At 38.2% G+C, this 20,118-nt stretch overlaps 1 protein-coding gene across 5 annotated transcripts in view; it reads right to left on the minus strand.

Annotated features, from left to right (window-relative positions):
* CDK14 (cyclin dependent kinase 14) overlaps positions 1-20,118 on the minus strand; it is a 318,587-nt gene that overhangs the window by 114,113 nt on the left and 184,356 nt on the right. For all 5 annotated transcript variants that reach the window (XM_057432447.1, XM_057432444.1, XM_057432448.1 and 2 more), the window contains one exon: positions 9,748-9,841. In XM_057432447.1, the coding sequence (XP_057288430.1) occupies positions 9,748-9,841 (94 nt within the window). The remainder of the gene's footprint in view (positions 1-9,747; positions 9,842-20,118) is intronic.

The raw sequence follows: 20,118 nt of genomic DNA on the forward strand, positions 1-20,118 counted from the left end.
CTTCTTTACTCATTTCCTTGCAAGTCCAGTAGGAGGGATGGGTTCGTTTTCCTGACACCATGTGGCACATGCCCAAATGCATCAATCAGAAGTGGGCTTTGAAAGAGTGCAGAATGATGAGATGCTCACATTTTCTGAAATATTGGAAACTGTATGATTTAACCATTCATTGCTCATTTAACAGCTGTGGCTTTAACAATCAACTGGCAGGTAGCCTAAGGCTTTTCATTTTGCTTATTTAAATGAAGGTGAAAGCAGGTGTCACTCAACTGCAAGAGGCAGCTGCACGCCCAGCTTTAGCGAACCCATTTGCCTGCTTTGACATTATTGCACTCAGTAACTTTGCTCATGACTTCTGAGCTCCCAAAAACACAAGGCAGAAGGGATTAGGGTGTAGTCAATTCCTGTCTCCATTTAAACTTGCTCTAAGCCATGTGCAGGGCAGCTGCTGTGGCAGTCCTTGCTCTTTGCAGCCTCTCTTTGGGGCAGAGGGGAACTGCTTCCTGGAGCTGCTGGAAACAGTCCTCTCTACTCACTGGTAAGGGAGCTGTGAGGATTGGACAGGATTTGGAGAACATACTGCCTACTGCTCCAAAATGAATTGATGGGGTTTGCACTGAGACAATCAATGATGAAGTATGAGTGAATGAAGGCAAATCCTCAAAAGATCTGTACTGCTTAAAACCTGCAAACAATATAAACCCACCAAACTAGAGATGGAAAAATAAATAGGATATGCAAATACAGAAAAGAAAATTTGCACAGACACATAAAATATTGATGTCACAAAGGCTGAAAAATGATGGACAATCAGGTACAGGACAGTAAAATACGTTAATTATTTAACATGAGCAACACTGGGATCACAAGGCAAATCCTAACATTTCGGCATTTTAAAGATGTCACTGAATTAGTAGGAAGGGAGATGTTGCACCAATGAAACAAGGGCAGCTAACTATGCAACTTATCAGAGAGAAAAATCAACCTCTCAACAGTGTCAGCACAGCTGAACTCTTGGACTATGTGGGGAATGCAGATGAGCAGCATGATGTTATCATTAATCTAGTTAGAAGGCTGCAAAAGCAACAAAACCATGGAAGCATTAGCAAGAATAAGGTAATAAAAAACAAAAGTGCTAGGAAGCTTCACTGTAAATATGTCTTACTGAAAGTAAATGAAGCCCAAAGAAGAGATGGCTCCGGTAAGAAGCAGATGTTTCACTACCCTTAGTTTTCAGCTACATTCACTGGTCTAATAGATTATTTTTTTTTATGGAATAGGGTACTGTGGGGATTTCCTGAAAAGCTCCATAAAACAAACAAAATAGGATTTGTCCTGGCTACAGTTATTACATTGCTTTGAACTGCTAAGCAGTTGATAAAGTTATATGATGCAGTGAGATCAGCAGGACCTCGTCTCTACTTCTCCCTATCCAAGAGAATGGAGCAATACTAGCACACCATAAAGAGACAGTCCAGCAGCACAGAAATGGTATTAACAAAATACCTCAGTCATCAGACTAAAACAGAGCGTAACAAAATGCCCAGGATCTACAACATGCAAATTATTAAGGCCTCTTTTTAAATAATCAGGGCAAAGTGGTGTATGGATGCACACCAAGATGAGACATAAAGGATACGTAACAGATGATTGACAAAGTCCTTGTCTGCACTCCCTCTGATTTTACTGAAGGGCCAGTTCAGCAATACAAAATTTTTTGCAACTTTTCTATCTCTATGAGAAAAGCTCAATTACCAGCTATTGTAAAACAATTGCATTCAGGATACACAGGGAAAAGAACCCACAAATGTAGTATGTTCTAAGATGAAAATTAGTTAGAATGTAAATAATCCTCTTTTGAAGAAGAGAAGTAACTGCAGAATATTTTTAAGTAACTTTAAAAAGAGTTGAGCAAGAGTTATTCTATAAACATAAGTCCCTCATAACACAGCAAAGTTTAATCAGATTGACAGTTTACAAGGTAAACTGATTTCTCACCCATCAAAAGATATAGAAATCCAGCTGTAAACTCTTACTGCAGTAAGTAGGTGCCTAAAAATTTCCTTTGATTTAACTTCTGGATGTAATCATCATCAGGGCAATCATATTTATGTGAGAACATACCTACTGCACCACACTCGCTGTTAAGAATTTACCTTATGCTGTCTATCTTTATTTCAAGTAGGCATATTGCAAATGGCACCTCTGGCATGTGCAGGGGCCAAAGGGGTTATTTCCCCTCCCAGATACCAAGATAGAAAAAGCTATTTAGTTTTACCGGTTCTTAGGAGGGCAGAAGAAATCAGATATTGTTATTGAGGTAGTTTAAGAAACACGTGCAGACAGGAAGGCATACAAATCTTAGATTCTTATAACCTGTCTCTAAAATCATCATCTAAAACTGACTCACATTGATTTTTAGACGTTCTGAACTTTAAGGATGTTTGAACTTCAGCTTAGATTATAAACAACAATTTTGGCAATCAAGATCCTCTTCACAAAATCCACTTTTGGCATGTGATATGCAATTGAGGCACAAGTAAAAGAGGAAAGGGAAAAGAGAAGATTCAAACATATTAAACTTAGTTCCTTTATTTACAAAATGGAATGAGAATGCAGTATGACTTTGATGTCTAATCATTTATTATCTTCCCTAGTATATAAAGCCAGCATATCAGAGCAGGTTTACTAATGTGCCTGTGCTTTTATACAGCACAATATTATCTTACAGCGTAAGCTGCTGGATCACACACCAGTGCTTTTGTTCAGCATGGCTTCAGCTCCATGTGTAATATGCGCAAATTGCTTGCAACTGCATTTCTGTTCAGTGTCACCTGCATGCAAAAATGTTTGTAATTACAGCTCTGTAACACATGTGGACACATCTTGTATGGAGCTTTTACATGGGGAGGAAAAAAACTATTTCTACGGTGTATGGGGCCAAGAAGGAAGGTGCTAGCAAAGACATCCACCAGCATAAGTAAACAGAGCTGTACTGACTTACACCAGCTGAGCCTCAGCACGTTTTTCCAACGTATTGCCTGTAACCACCCTCTCAAAGGCCAGAAATGAGTGGAAAAGCAACAATGCTCCTTTATAATTATAGCCCATTTCTCATTCAGCAACTGGGATATGGCAGATACTAAAGAAACATTCTGATTCCAAAGAAAACCACAAAGCTATTGTTTTCCACTGAACCATGTCTTAATTTGTTTTCTTTTCCTGATAGCCAATTACTTTTCACATTTTGCACTACCAAGCTGATAGCAAGCCAAGCTCTTGCAATCCCAGCTGTGCTCAGGGTTTTGCTTGGAATTAGCCAGCTGAAAAGGAACACCTCGCAAGCAGAAGATGACACCTATGTGCACCAGCTTGTTTGACTGGCTGGCCTGACATCCAGCCAGTCCTTTGAAGTCAAGGATGGGGTTACGCATTTATTTATTATTTCTCCTCATCCTCTTCCCTCCTGCTACCAGCTGGCAGTTACCCTGGCAAGTGTCCATCATATATTGCTGAGTATTTTTATGGCTTTAAAGCTGGATGAATGGGAGGTTACATGTCCCCTCTTCTTAAAAAAATGTTAACAGAGTGTAAGATATAACTTCAATAGTTTTCTAAGCCTCCTTTCCTGCCAAATTTAGGCAATATTCCTCAAGAAAATTTCCTACACTTCTACAACATTGCTATTTTTAAATCCTAGGCCTAGTTTGTTCGCCCAGTACCATATGGGTTTAACAGTGTAAGGCAAAGAACAACACAGACTATGGCTAAGCAGACATGGTGAGGACAGGAGTTCTTTATGAGAGGCAAATGCAATTTAACATCAAATACCTTGTTCCCTGTCATAAGGGAAAAAGACTACACATTCAGTGATACAGAGGACAATACAGTGCAGTCAAAGACCTAAAACTGAGCTTAAACTCCTTAAAAAGAGCTCTTTAAAAATCCAAAATCCGTTACAAAGCATGAATACACAGAAGATTTACTTTGGTTTTTAAAGATCATTTTAAAGGTTAATTCACCTCATACTCGCCTACTTCGGAATTACTTTCATTTGAAGTTTGGCATAAGACATAAAGCCCAGAGAGGAACCTTGTAAAAGTGGTATCGGTGCAAACCTGCAGGCAACTGCAGCAAAATACTGAATAAGTGCTAACAACTTCAAAGAGAAGACCTACAGGTAGAGAAGCCTGCTATTTATTTAATTAATTTCAGTGGTGCTGAAGAGAAGTGAAATACTTTGCATATTATTATAATTAAACAAAGCAGAGGTAAATTCATTAGCAGGATATAATACCTGTACTTCTCTCATTCTACATCCATGCTGCATTATAGAAGATAGAACTCAGCAGTCAGGATTAGAGTTTCAAAAAAAAAAAACCCACCCAATTTTCCTCATTAAGTCACTGATGGAAGGAAAATGGAGAGAGATGGGAGGGAAACACAACCTGTTTATTGAAAACTTCCCCCTCTAAGCAAGCACTATCTATTTTACAAAGATGAAGACTTTTCCTCCAACCAGATGCATCACCTGCAACAAATAAGGCACCATAGGTACCATGCCTGAAAAATTACTGCTCAGATCCAGCCTCACAAATACATCTGTTCTATCAAAGACAATGTTTTAGAGCTAAAGTATGTACCAAGTGACAGAAAAAACATGCACTGAATAATGAAACAGGAATAAAAGACCAATAAATTTGAATAAATACCTCATTACACAGATGAACTTCAAAACCCAAGAGTTAAAAGTACTCATCCCCTGGGTTTAGCATTGCTAGCTTCCCAAAAGATGTTCTTAACACAACGTATCAGAAAGCATGGTTCCTTTGGGTCCATTGTAAGCTTAAAAAAAAGTGAGGCCCATTAAAATATATTATTTCAGGCTTTAGAGGATGTCAGTGACATGAAGCAAACCTTCAGATAAAGAACCACAGGGCGAAAGCTCTACAGCTTCACAAATGTGTGTTAACAGAGTCGTGGAGGAAACACTACTAGACTGCATTATATGATACAGCAGACTTCAGGCATGTAGTCATACATATATGTATGTGTATATTTATAAAAGAAAAAATATTGCTAGCCTTTTAAATCTTCAGTAACAGAAGTAACACTTCCATTTGCATTTAAAAGGAAAATGCCATTTTTCATAGCTATCTGAAACTGCAGACTCTTGAGAGTCTTTGCTGTACAGCTCCATTCAGGAAACTAGCATTTGTGGTGTCACCCTTTGGCATACGAGGGTGCTGGGCCCAACAAATGGATGCTTTTCTCTTTTAATTACTTTTTAATACTGTGCATTATGGCACCCAGTAGAGCAGTACCAGAGAGGAGTGCTCAGCTTTTTGTGCTCTGCATGTCAGGAAAGACAGAAGCTTCTGGCTGCAAGCTCCCACTCCTGCTGTGCCATGCTACCTACAGCATAATGCTCCTGCAGTGCACACACATCCCACAACTGTCTTTGCAGAGTGAATGCCTATTTACAGATAAACCAGCATTTAAATGCTGTTGTCCTGCCTGTGCACAGATCTGCACAGTATCAGGAGAACTCTTTGTACTTTATTCTTGCAGTGAAATGTAATTCTCAGTGTAGTTGGCACCAAGACTAAAGTTCAGCCAACGCACAGATTATTCCCTTATCAGGAAGGCTTCAGAGCCCACGAGGAAAATTCACTTTCATCTATAGTGGCTCTCAGAAACTTCATGTAAAGTGGATAAGACAGAAATTCCTCCCCACTTAAAAAATTCTCTCCAGAAGAAAAATGAAGCTCGTATAGGAAATTGAACTCTGATCTGGTCTGAATCTGTTAAACCAGCAAGTATAAAAGCACATCTTTATTTCAAAATCACAGCTATAATCAAGTCGGTACCTCCAGTGTGGCTCAGCATAAGGCATGCACAGGCATACTGAAGGCTTCTCAGTGTAATCAGCTTTAACATTCAACTAATTCATGCTGAGCATCACCACATCCAAGGAGCTGTCAATTCTCCTCAGTACAGGGCTATCAGAAGCCAAATGATATTTCTCAATTTTTATGTAGTTTTATTTTGATTCAACAGATTGCCTCACATATTTTTCCTATTCCCATGGTTTTACTGTTTAATGTATACTCCATTGAAGCTTCATCCTGTCTCATGCATGTATTTACAAGACTAAATAGAAACGCTGAGACTACTGTATCAGATTATTGGTCCATAACACCTAACACCTTGCAACAAAACCTCAAGCTGCTTGTCTCAGAGAATGGCAAAACAGTGCTGGATCTTCTCAGTTGTGCTGGAAATGATGATGGCACATCAGTAGTTTGATACTTCAAGACAAAAGACTTGTTAGGTCTTACAGACTGTAATTAAATAAAGACTTCTCTCTGATTTTCTACGATGCAGTTCTATCTGGAAAGTTACCTCAGTTCCAATAAGTAGGAAAAAAAGTAGGAGTAAAGAGGTAATGGTAAACTGTTTAAACCAAATCACCTCTGCATTAAGACATTTTATTCACTGTTAAACTTTGAAAAAGCAACCTACTTATACATGTAATTTCCATTATCTTTGGTAAGTACAGATTTTTTTAAAGAGATTATTCACAGTTTTAAGTATAGGCAGGAAAAAGAATTCCTATTGTCATATCCAAAGTGTCACCGTAACAACAGGCAGCTTGCTTATTCATCCACATCTCTAAGTGCTGGTCCAATTCTGAGCACATACTCAGGTTTATAAACCTTTGCCATTTTGTTGAGGCCTGTCACAGTAATGGAACCTGAGAATGATTATTATAAGCAGCAGCTGTAACAGAAACAGAGAATCAGTGTATATTACCGTTTAAAAAAACACACATTTGAAGCAATAGAAGTCAGGAAACACAAGCATAAAGAGAAAAGTTCTTAAAACTGAAAGATCAATCTCTGTTCTTAATCTACTGTATACAATCACTGAAGTTATTATTAAACATAAATAAATATCAATTATAATGAGGAAGAAACATGTGGTATGCTGGATTGCATCTACTCCTGCTATGAAGATATGTGAAGAATGCCAATGGCAGAGATATACAAAACCATTTAGACAATCTCTCTTTGACCTCCACTGAAACAGCATACATACAACATTGTTTAATTTACGTAATAATCTGAAATTATACAATAGGAAATCAAAGAATTTTATACTGTTAATCACATTAAATTCAGTTCATGTTTCCTAACTATTCTTTCTTAGCATTTTGTGACTTTTCTAATGGAATGTAACTGATTCCCTAAAAGCCTCAAGCTGCAACCTGGACTCATATGTGCTATGGATGTGTAAGTATGACTAATAACAGTGGCAACAAATACAACACATACCTTTTGTTGCAAGTTACGTATTTCAGAAGAGGACTACAGGACAAATGCGTTAGTATGAAGGTGGACTGTACCTCATACCATTTTCAGAAGACTACCCCTTATTACAAGAAAAGCACCACTCTTGGATGTTGAAAATGTAAACTATGAGAAGACTTTGTGGAAAAGTCTTTAATTGGTTGATCTGTTTCTTTCACAGCTGTGTAAGTGCTCACTGTGTGGCAGTTAATTGTATTAGTTATCTGGTGTAACAACCTGATTAATTGTGTGCTTCAGCACTATTAACTACCATACCACATGATCCACTGGAGAATGAATGAATTTAATCCTTCTGTTCAAATACAAAACCAAACAAGAATAATCCTGTTTTATAACTTTTAAATGGATAACTTCAATTCTTAATGATGCTTAGAGTACATTAGGAAGGCACTCACTGAAACTATTTAGCTAAGGGTAAGTAGACACTTTCATTAGCTAGCCTAATTAATCAGGATTTAAAAATTAACTCTGATTTACAACGGACCATAAAACTATCCAGTCTAAATTTTATCTTTTTATTTGAAGGTTTGGAAAAGATCAAATTAAAGAAACAGTATCAGTACATTATCCCTTGTTATTTCAACACCATTCTCAATATTTGCAGCAGAAGTTTTAAAACACAATTAAAAAACTGGCTGGCCTCAAGTCTCTTCCTAGGGTGTATTTCTTTTAGCATTTTAACACACAATAATTGCAAGGATAGGTAAGAGAAAAGAAAATGGGAATATACAAAAGGTTTACAAAAGGCATACAAAAATAGGTATATATGGTATACCTATTACTTCCACTTTTTGCACTGTATCATACGATCTCTTATGATATAGTGCAAAAAGGCCCCAGTAAAGGAAGTGCTGATTTCTGCTGTTAGAACTCTACTTAATTTCCATATCAAAAACACTAACTAAAATTTTACCACAGTAAATGAACTGAAGCCCCAAAGAGGAATTTATTGTTTTGAAAATGTCATGTTCTATAAATACGAAGGAAATTTCATACCAATAAATGAGAAGAATTTAAGAAAACAAAACCCTAAAACTGGCCCAGGAGGTGCTAGCTTAAAATACACGAGCTGGCAAGCAGTCGAAGCAATTAGACACGTCACAGGAATTGCTCAGAATTGCTGCTCCTTGTGTATGCTGCAGCACAGCTATTTTTCCACAGCACAGAATTTTTGGGGTATTAGCCAAGCAGGCAGAATAGCAAAGCATTTTACAGAAAATGAAGTATTTTTATATCACAATCAAATAAGGTCTTCTTTTAGAGAGGTACTTTTTTCTGAGTCATTCCTAAAATGAAGTTGCTAAATTCCCTGGTGTCCCAACAAGAGATATAATACAAGCAAGTCTGAGTAAAATGAAGAATGTAATTTTTTTATAAGCACATTATGAAAGATGGGTTTTTTTTTCCCTCCCCGTAAGCCAAAAAAGAATCCCCAAACCCCCTCTGCATTTAAAGTCAATGACTCCTAACAAAATAACTTTTAAAAGCAAGGGTATGTTCATCCTTCCCTTCTAAATGTGTGGTCAGAAGCAAACCAGAGATTGCCAGGTTGAAGAAAGAAGCTGCTTTCCCTGATGGCCACCCCACAGTACCAGAAGCCACTTTGGCTAGTATCCGGGTGAGCAGTGGTTTCCCTGAATAAACCCAGTCCACTACAGCACAGTTCTCAGCAGGCGCTGGAGGAAACAAAACCTTTTATTGGGGAGTCAAGTTGTTCCTGAGCTTTTGAAAGCAAAATGTCAAACCCAGAGCACAATGGGAGAAAGAGCAGGTTAAAAACAAACACACAAAGAAAGGTGTAAATGATGGTTTATGCTTGTTATAAATTACATCCTCTTTCACTCCCAATGTGGATGTGTCTTCAGTGCCTATGAGCTACCCATAGACATTATGAAGGGCCCAACCAGGCAGCAGAAGCAGGAGTCAAGGCCTCCAGTTGCACTTGTGTAGCAGCACAATTTATGAATTCCGATTCTGTTTCCCACCTCATTTCCCATCTTACTTTTCTGTGTCTATCTCACAAAAAAATACTTGCCATTGCCATCATATTAGCATAATATCAGTAGAGCACCAGCCAGAGTAGTTGGGTTTCATGATCAATTGCAAACTGGCTGGATTTCCATTGCCTTATATTTGGAGAGCTTTTCCCACAACCATATAAAAAACTTTCTGTAGATTATCTGAAAAAATTAGGATCTGAACTTATTACACAGTCTTCAAAACTACACCAAGTAACTTTTATCTAGCTTGTGGACTAGACTTCTGATCCTTGGCTCTGTCAGTGATTTAATTCCTGACACAAAGAAATATGTGAACATTTATAAATCAATCCTTTGTTATCCTAGGCACATTACTTCAGCAGTAAAGTACTCACCAGAAATATCCTTTCAAGTTGATCTTGAATGTCTTTCATTCCTGGAAAAGCAGCGACCCCTTGAATCATTTCTACAAAGATACAACCCACTCCCCTACAGAGGAAAAAAGAAAAAGTATGCAATGTTAGAAAGACTTGTTAAAGATTAAATGGACAGCAACAATGGCTCTGTCTCCATTACCAAGATTAAAATAATATTTATTTACTTATTTTTTAAAATCAGTGCAAGGCTGAAGGACAAGCACACACATTTACTAAAAACAATGTATATGTATGAGTGCTTCAGTGTTTGAAGGCAGGTGTAGAGGTAGCAGGAATATGCTTGGTAGCTGTTGAGACCGATAAAGGCACAGTAGCTGGTCTCCGTTTGTACGAGTGCTTCCCAAGCAATAGGATGTGGGAACGGCAGTGAGAGAGCACCCTTGGAAGAACGCTGAATGGGAACAGGACTACGGCACAGAGGCAGACTTCAAGGGCTTGGCACAGGAGGAAGATCTGGAAAAGTATGAGTACAAAGGAAAAAGGCATGTGGCTGCTCACAGCCACTGAACTGAGCTACTGCCCCAGTGCAGGTGATTTCAGGGATGGGCTTGCTTGGGCTTTCTTCTTCCCTCTTCTATCATAAAAGAAGGAAACTCAAAGCCCATGGCTCTGGGCGTTGCTGACCCCCTCGCCCAGAAGCTCTGGCTGAGAGGTGCTGCAACGGGCTGAGCAGCTAAAGACTCCCGTCTATTCCTGCAGTAACAGCCACCCCACTACTGCTCCTGTTCGTGGTATCTCTCAAAAGGTACTTCCCATGAGTCTCCCTCATACCACTCAGTTAAGAAGAAGTACTGGAAAATCAGAGGAAAAAATCATAGAATCATAGAATAGTTAGGGCTGGAAAGGACCTTAAGATCATCAAGTTCCAACTCCCCTGCCATGGGCAGGGACACCTCACACTAAACCATCTCACCCAAGGCTTCGGCCAACCTGGCCTTGAACACTGACAGGGATGGAGCATTCAAAATCTCCCTGGGCAACCCATTCCAGTGCCTCACCACCCTCACAGTAAAGAACTTCCTCCTTATATCCAATCTAAACTTCCCTGTTTGAGTTTTAAGCCGTTACCTCTTGTCCTGTCACTACAGTCTCTAATGAAGAGTCCCTCCCCAGCATCCCTATAGGCCCCCTTCAGATACTGGAAGGCTGCTATGAGGTCTCCACTCAGCCTTCTCTTCTCCAGGCTGAACAGCCCCAACTTTCTCAGCCTATCTTCATATGGGAGGTGCTCCAGTCCCCTGATCATCCTCGTGGCCCTCCTCTGGACTTGTTCCAACAGTTCCATGTCCTTTTTATGTTGAGGACACCAGAACTGCACACAATACTCCAGGTGAGGTCTCACAAGAGCAGAGTAGAGGGGCAGGATCACCTCCTTCGACCTGCTGGTCACGCTCCTTTAGATGCAGCCCAGGATACGGTTGGCTTTCTGGGCTGCAAGCGCACACTGAAGCCGGCTCATGTTCATTTTCTCATCAACCAACACCCCCAAGTCCTTCTCCGCAGGGCTGCTCTGAATCTCTTCTCTGCCCATCCTGTAGCTGTGCCTGGGAATGCTCCGACCCAGGTGTAGGACCTTGCACTAGGCATGGTTAAACTTCATGAGGTTGGCATCAGCCCACCTCACATCTGAGACATACAAACTACAACACAACGGATGGGTTCTCAAAAGTATAGGAAAGCTGCTGTGACTCTAATTCAAATGTCAGATAACCTGTGGACTTTCTTCGTCTGAAAAGTGAAACAAATCACAAACTTCCACCTGCATTCTTTCTGGTTGAAGAAAGCTCAGGAGTTGCTTATTCCCTCAGCAAAAATAATTTTAAGAGAAAATACCTCCCTTGGCTACCAATTTAAGTATCTATTTTAACTTGTTCAATTACATTTTGCTACATACATTTTTCTACAACTTCCGCATGCAAACACCTAAGTCTGTATGAAACCACACAAAAACCCCTTCACCGAAACCAAATGCTGATTCAATAACCCCAAATATATAACAAAAGGAACCAAGAATTTGGAAAATTAACTATGGCACCAACTTTCCCTGAAACTGGGAGTTTTGTTTCTGTACACAAAATCCCAGCAATTACCTCTAATTTAACTTTGTTTCAAGAAAGAAATTATTTGGAATGTAGTAATTACATACCTTTTCATTGCTTATGCATCCTGATGATGCATTCAGAAAGTAGCATTTAATTTTACGGATATGAGTGCATATATTGGTAAGGAATTGGTTGTAGAATAAAACAACTTAATGAAAATTGATTGCATATTTTCACCAAGGCCAGAGCTGAGTATTTATAGATACTACTTAACTACAATTATCAGCAGGCAACACATGCTTTACTCATTTCTGAAGGCTTTGACCACTACTGAATAGAATCACAGAATCATAGAATCATAGAATAGTTAGGGTTGGAAAGGACCTTAAGATCAAGTTCAAACCCTCCCAGCCATAGGCAGGGACACCTCACACTAGACCATGTTGCCCAAGGCCCTTTCCAGCTTGGCCTTGAATGCTGCCAGGGATGCAGCATTCACAACTTCCCTGAGCAACCCACACCAGTGCCTCACCACACTTATAGTAAAGAACTTCTTCCTTATATCTAACCTAAACTTTCCCTGTTTAAGTTTGAACCCATTAACCCTTGTTCTAATGCTAATGAAATAATTTTACATTGCAGGACAATGAGAGCTTATAGTCAAATTTCTTGAAGAAAAAAAATTAAACAAGCATCACTATTTTCTAATTCTACATCCCAAAGCATAGGTATATTAAGCAAACTTTCTCCTTAGGCATTGTAAAGTAGAGAAAACTTTGGAAAGTACAGTTTCAGTCCAATTTTGGAACAGTTCAGGTGTTTACAAAAGAGAGGTTAAAATTTGTGTTCCATATGCTTCTGCTGGTTACCGAATGAACTGAATTGATTGAACTGCCATTCATCATTTAGTCTGGTTAATGCTTCATTAGGCACAGACAGGCACAATTTATCTTAGTCAAATACTTTTAAACAGTATTAGGATCTCAGGCAAGGAAAAATTCAAGATTTCAGTCAGAAGCTATTTATTCAGGATGAGAAATAAAACAATTGAATTTAGACTAAAGAAAAGAGGATTAGAGTTCTATTCTTGCAACCAGAAAACAGGCATGTGATTAAACCAGTGTATCATTGAGGGCATGTAGTGGTATCTGCAGAGAACCTTCAGATGGCTGTTTGAACAGAAATGCTGTAAAGGCAGCAGGAAGATTTTGCCAAGTTTTATATTTTTTCACATAACCTATTTACAAATTTTTTCACTTTTAGTGGGTCTGACACAAGCATGAGCCAAAAATCAAGTAAGAACTGCAAAAAACTCTGTGAAGAGTGAAGAAAAATTTCCTGCTTGGAAAGAACAATCTTACTGTGTGTCTTGGACTCTTGTGTAACCTAATACTCCATTTAGTCACACACTGAAATGAGACTGAAAGAGTATTGGAGTTATCAAAACAACTAATACAAAAATACAAAGGTTATTAATATCATTGAGGAAAGAAGCATAAACAACCTTCAAGGTCTGAGCTGGAGAACTGCCATTCCTTTTGGCCCACTTGAAAATTAAGCTTATGCTTGGTTTCAAAGGTTATGGTGTTAAGCACACTGAAGAATAAGTCCACAGAAATAGAAGACTTAAGGAATTTAAAAAAAAAATGGAAAATAATAATAAAAAAAAAGGAAGCATGACACTGAATTGATAGAAATTCCCAGAAAGCCATATCAACGCTACAGGCTTCGAGATGGCTGGATGGTATTTTAGATGTCTTAGTAGTACCAGTGAAATTTAGGTTCACAGCAAGTAGAAACTGAGTATATAATAGGATCCCGGAATCACAAAGCGTAAGTGCACACACCTTGAACATGAAAACAAAGTAAAGCCTCTAATAGGCCTTGAAATTTAGTCTTGTTTTTGTAAACCTCACAAACTACTAAACAGGTTAGAGATATTTTTGAGCAAAGCAAGAATTATTTTTGTGCCAGAAGAAGTGGTTTGTAAGGAAAAATTAAGAGAAAAATGTCATTCTTGGCTACAAGAAAAGACAAGGGACAGGGAGAACATGATGAGTCTATATTTGAAATTATGCAGGGAAGGATAGGGAAGAACTGATTAGGATTTTAATGGTTCCCAGAACTGTACGTAGATCCAAGATAGTATAACTCGAAATAGCAGAATGCCTTTAGGAAATAAAAATTTTAGGTTGAGTGTTAGAGAAATACACTTAAAAATTGTGCTATCCCCCAGCCTCCCAATGGACTTGAAGCTCCACTGTTACAGTTGTGTAACACAAGACAAGCTGAAACACTTAAGAATATTCTTCAGGGAACAGACTTGGATTAACAGGAGGGTGGATAAGATGACTTCAAAGACTGCACCCATCTCTAGTTTCTGTGACACACAGATTGCTTCTTGAAATATGAAATACAGAAAAATAACTTGGCTTTAATGTGGGTGCATCTCCAAGGGTATGTTATTTCTGTATAATTTGTGCACACTCAGCAACAACATTGTCAGGCAGTGCTTGAGAAATAATTTGTGACAAAAGAACATTTGCCTAACTAATTTCAGTGTACTCAATTCAAATTTTCCTACTCTTTTTATAGCACTTCAAATTTTGAATAAATAAGCCAAACGCTGCGACTTTGTTCAGACGTCTTTCCAGTGATCTAGCATAGAATAACCCTGCAAAGTAAAAGTGACAGCCATTTAATGTTGAAATGGGTGGCTTACCCTCTGATGACAAAAAGTGTGACTAAACCTATTGATGTATTGATGACACCATATGTGGCCATACCATCTAATATTACTCTTCCATTGTCCTGCTTAATTTCCTGGGACTCTGGCTGCCACCATACACCTTTATGCTGAGTAAGCACACCTAAATGGGTTACTCTTGCATATAAATTGACATAGTAAATGAGCCTGTAAAAATGAAGTTGAACGCCTCAGGAAACTGCTCTTCTTTTTTCTGCAGAGCTTTTATAATTCAGGAGGGTACTCCCTTAAAATTAACTTGCTTACTCGTGGGATAGGTTTATATTTTTTTGGCTTAAGAATTCACATTCCTGTCTCTGTGTAACAAAGACCCATAATGTGACTGGAAGAATCTCCAGGCTATCTCTACTTGAATACTGTTTAGAAAATAACATAAAAGCTTTTGTGAGGTGTAATCTATGAAAAATTGTTAGGGTTGTTTCCTTGAATTAATATTCTGATTTTTCTTGATGGATCCATAAAAGGGATTACAGACACACTCTGAAATGAGTTCTTTCCAAAATAAGCTTTAGTTTACCCTTAAATAAAAATTATAGAACGCATGTATGCTTACTATATATGTTTTAAAGTGTTGAACTTTCTGCTCTGAACAGATCTGCTTTCTAGTAGGCTCAGTGCAGGTGGTAACACTCAGTACATTCTTCACAGTGAAGACCTATGCTGGGTCTTCACAGAAGGTTTCTTTCTGATCATGAAGCCTGTTTTCAGCGTGCAGGATTTTCAGAAGGCGAAGGATTTTATGAAAACCAAGTAAACGGAGATATGGTCTAGTCAAAGAATAGGGGCAAATAGGCAAGCAGATTACAGTTCTCACATGAGGAGTAATGAGTGAAGTACAATTTCCCTCCCATGATGGCAACGAACAGTATTAAAATTTCTGCAGAAAGCAGATGCAATGAACGAAAAATAATATACTTGAAGGTTTGATAGTTCAAAATATTCTTTAGTTAGTCTTGAAGCAATCGGAATTACAAGTGAAGAGCTGCCTGTGTCACTGAACTACCTAGAAATAAAAGCTTAGGAAATCTGTTTTGTGACCCAAAGCCCTGTAACAATGCTTAATACGGGATATTAAGAAATATTATATTCATGAGGGATTAAAATGCACATGATTGATATCCTTTCGCATGTATCTTTCTGTTAGACTTACTTGTTCTGAAAAGCAGAAGGCAGAAAAAGCTCGAGAAAACGATTGTCAAACCTGCGGAATATTTTGTCATGACATACTTTTCTGTTAAACATGTTCTGCCTGGTTTTCTCTTCTGGATCCAGATACCATAATGAGACACTTTCCTGACACATATGAAACATATTTCCAGCAGTGGAAAACTGATTGCAAATCTTATGTTCCAAATGGACGAAAATAGTTTTTAGACAGGAACTGAAATGCCCTTCCAGTAACTACAGACCAAGACCGTTTCCTCACACACAGAGTTTCTATGAATTCCACCTTATGAGAATTTTCCAATCAAAAGCTAATTCAGGTGATAAAAGTACCGAAGAACTCACTGACAACAAAAGAAGTTTAATTAACGGTACCGTGATAGTTATCCCAAAATCCTCACCTTAATATTCTACAGATTAGCATTTCTTTGGAGTGGAAGTCATAATCATAAAGAACACTGAGGGCAAAAGAACTAATTTACCCTATGCTGTTTCCTAGCTCAGGCCCCAAGCAGTATTTCTTCAGGGTGTACTGGGACTCCTGCTCTCGAATTTCTCTCACTGCAAACTGTTTACAGCAGAAACTGGATAAAGATGCTTTTGTAATATCCCCCGCGTAAAAACATAATTTGGCGCACCTGTGTCTAAGACAAGATCCATTTTTATTTAATAAATATCTTAATTACTGTCATAGGTCTTCATCGGTCAAATATTCATGGAAGCGTGCATGGAATTACAGTCAGTACTCAAATCTGCACCAGGAGCAGGCTATGTGTGAGAAGTGGTGTGTTCCTGAAAAGAACCATTTATTTTTCTAATAATAAGATATAAAAATTCCATATGAAGAGCTTTCCCTAAATTAAGATCAGATTTGAAATCATGTATATCAATCCAGATGTTATAAAGTTAAATAACAGTGATTTAATAAGCAATTTCATAACATTTGACTGCCCAGCTTTAAGTGATTTCTTCCACAGCACTAAACATAGCTGATGTTACTCAATAAAAGTGAATTTAAAGTACATCACAGACCATAACTTCTCAGTTTACCTGAACTGTGACTAAGAATGTATTTTTTAAAAGCAAAAGAATAGGATATGCAAAAAAATCACCAGCTGTTAAAAGACAGCTGTACTTCAAAATAAAATATCCCTAGTGGCTTCTTGATGTAAGCAACCCAGATGCAGCAGTGCACACATTACCAGAATCAAAAAGGATTTAATAATTTGTTTAAACTACTTCATTTACTGATACTATATTCTTCCTTTAAGGAACAAACAGAATAGGCTCATTTGGGAATTCTTTTCCCTCTGTATTACTTACATATAGGTTTTAGTAAAACATAAACCCTTTATGTATTGAAGCTTATTTTTGCATTGACTTTCAAAGCACTGTAAAATTCAAGGCTTAGGACAAGTTACACCAGAGGCAATTCAAAGCCATTTTACTAGCTACCAGTAAGTCCTCAACAAGAGGACAAAGGGAAAAAAAAGGGTATATCAAAGGTTATCACAACTCTTTGATGCAGTCATGGGTAGTATAATACATTCACACAATGCCCCTGCACTAAATGCTGTCAGCAGTAAATCACAAAGCCCACCACATTGATTTCCATCATGAGCCTGACACCACTAATGCATGTACATCTTCATTAATATTATTTTATTGCCCCTGGCTATTTAAAAAGGAACGCAGGAGAATGTAACACTGCATGTGGATCATTAGCTTTTAGTTACTATCCTAATGCCCTACACCAGCAAATGAAGTGTAAAAATAGTCTGCAGCCTCTGCCACCTGCTTCCCAGCCACTGTCCAGGGGTTGATATTTGGACTCTTTTTTTTCATGCAGCTGGTCTTCTACTTAGAAGCAGCCCCACTTTCCGTTCCTGGGGAACCACCATGAAACGTCATTTGTCATGGCTATAGCAAAGGCTGTTCATTTTTTTTTTCTTTCCCCCCTAAATGGAAGAAATAGCTGTGCTTTCTACCTCAACATTATTTAAATATTTAGTGAAGTGGCTGCCTGCATTTGTCATCATGTGGATCATCAATAAGGACACAGGAGTGCACACACTATCTACCATAAGGACATAATGCTGGTAATTGCATAAAAATGCTAATGTTACAAATACACTTTTGATAACAAATTACCAAATTATCTTGGAATTTGATGGTAGGTAGGTTTCTCTGTGCCTCCCTTCCTCCCACTCTGGGAAGCCACTAAGTGGTTTTAATGTAATTATGGCCCAGCTATGTACAACCAGTATATAAATAAAGCCCCAAGCCTGACTGTGCTCCAGCAGAGCATACTATTAGATGTGCCAAATAAGCTTAAGTGACCTTAACATGCAACTGTACCTCTTGCAATTAATCTGGAAGCGCTGTCTCAGATAACCCAGCAAAGTGTAGAAGTAAAAACCTAAAGCTCTTTTGTCACACACAATAGACATTTGCTCTATTCCGATTTCTATTGTGGCAGTAACTGAGCCTCTACATGAATTCCTGCCATGTGAAAGAAACTATTGCTAGGACTTTTTTCTAAGCTTTTCATAGCTCTCCAGTGGGTACAGGGCAGCAAAATTTTTGTAAGGGCTACAAATCTTGTAACAGAGCAGTATGATGTTTTTAATTTGAAGCAGAACTCACCACCTCTATCCCTGGCCACCTGAATCTATTTCAGACCTATGTGAAATAATGCTCTGTAAAACAGAACATCATTTACTGGTATCATTTAAGACATAATTATTGTGTTCTTCCCTGGTACTCTTGTATCATTTTTGTCAGGACACAACATAATGACCTGGAATGCTGACATGGCATTTTGTGTCCTTCCTTGATCTTCCCTGCTGTCCATGTAATTTGCATATAAACATATGATTATGAAGGAAGTAGTCTGCATTTACAGTAAGTTTGAAATGCTTCTATTAGCTGCATGGTTTAATTTGATCTCTATCACAGTAACACCACATAGTTTGGCTGGACTCTTGAATAGCTCTTTTACTAAAATCATTATTGGGAGGGGCATTAAAAGAACTATTTTTGACAAACTACTGAGCTTTCAAGTGAAGTATTTTTCTTTGTGGTATAAGTTTCAGTGAGAATGAAAAATGTTTTAAACCCCTTTGTTCAGTTGAAAAAACCCAAGAAAGCAAAGAAAACAAACCAATTAAAAAAATCCCTTCATTTCAAAGTGCAGTAATTTTTAGAATTGGTGTTTTTTAAAAAATAATTTTCCAATGTCTCTTTTGAATAAAGAAGCAACTTAGAGTTTCTCGACACCTTTCCATATATTCTCTCATTCTCTTTGTACTTCACAAATTGAGACATGCATCTACACACATACACAAACGTGGAACTCTCAAGAACTGCACACACATCAAGAACTGCACACACATAGACTGAACTTTAAGTAAATGAGGGAAAAGTACTATTTATGTCTCCCAGCTATTTTCATCTTCTGATGCAGCTGTCCTGCCTCACCCTACGCAAGTCGAGGTATAGCTTGGAAAAGAGGCGACTGCAGCATGTCAGGAGCAGATGGGACGTGGAGTTCGCATACAGTTTGTGAAGATACCAGGCTGAGCCTGATCTTTGGGAAAACAGGATGGTTTTAGGATAGCTGAGAAGCTGAGATGCAAGGGGAAATTATTTTCTATCTGTGAGGTGAAGAATGGTTTGAAGAAAACCACACAGCTGATACAGAAGATGCTGCCTTTGCCTCTGGTTCAGTTGCAATATCACAACATTCACATTTGGAGAAGTTTGCTCACCTGCCTTTTTCTGCCTCTTAGCTCATCTACCCTTACAGGTCAAGGAACTAAAGCAGCCAGAGGCCCAGTTATAATAAACACTCTCTTCAGTATTAGTTATTCTAGTATTTATACTCGGTAACCCCTTCAAATGAAATAACCCTGCAGCTTCTTACTCCTGCCCCCAGGAGCCAAGACTTAACAGTGTTATGGGAACAAACTAGATGAGATTTTCAGGAAAACGCAGCTTTTCATCTCACATTCTCTGATCTTGGCTAAAGACTAAACACAGCCCAGTCATGCTTAGTTCTCTTCCGCAGCAAAAAAATATTCCTGATAGGCAATCAGCTTCAGTACTACTCTGCAAGTTTACCTTGACAAATGCTATTCAACTACCGTATGAAAACACAAGGTCCTTTTAACCTTATCTTATGGTTACCTCTGGATTCTAACATAATCATTATTCTGCATTTATGTTGCCTGTATTATAGAAAGACATTTCAGCAAACTACAAAAAAAGCATTATATTTTTCCAAAACTTGCTCAGTATATTTATCTTTTTTTTCTCAAATGAAATGAGTTGTATAAACCTAAAAAGTCAAATGCA

The sequence above is a fragment of the Pezoporus wallicus genome, unplaced genomic scaffold (genome assembly GCF_028554395.1).
Source record: "Pezoporus wallicus isolate ANWC-B61680 ecotype Strahan unplaced genomic scaffold, APGP_CSIRO_Pwel_v1 scaffold_2584, whole genome shotgun sequence".
NCBI classification, from domain to species: domain Eukaryota; kingdom Metazoa; phylum Chordata; class Aves; order Psittaciformes; family Psittacidae; genus Pezoporus; species Pezoporus wallicus.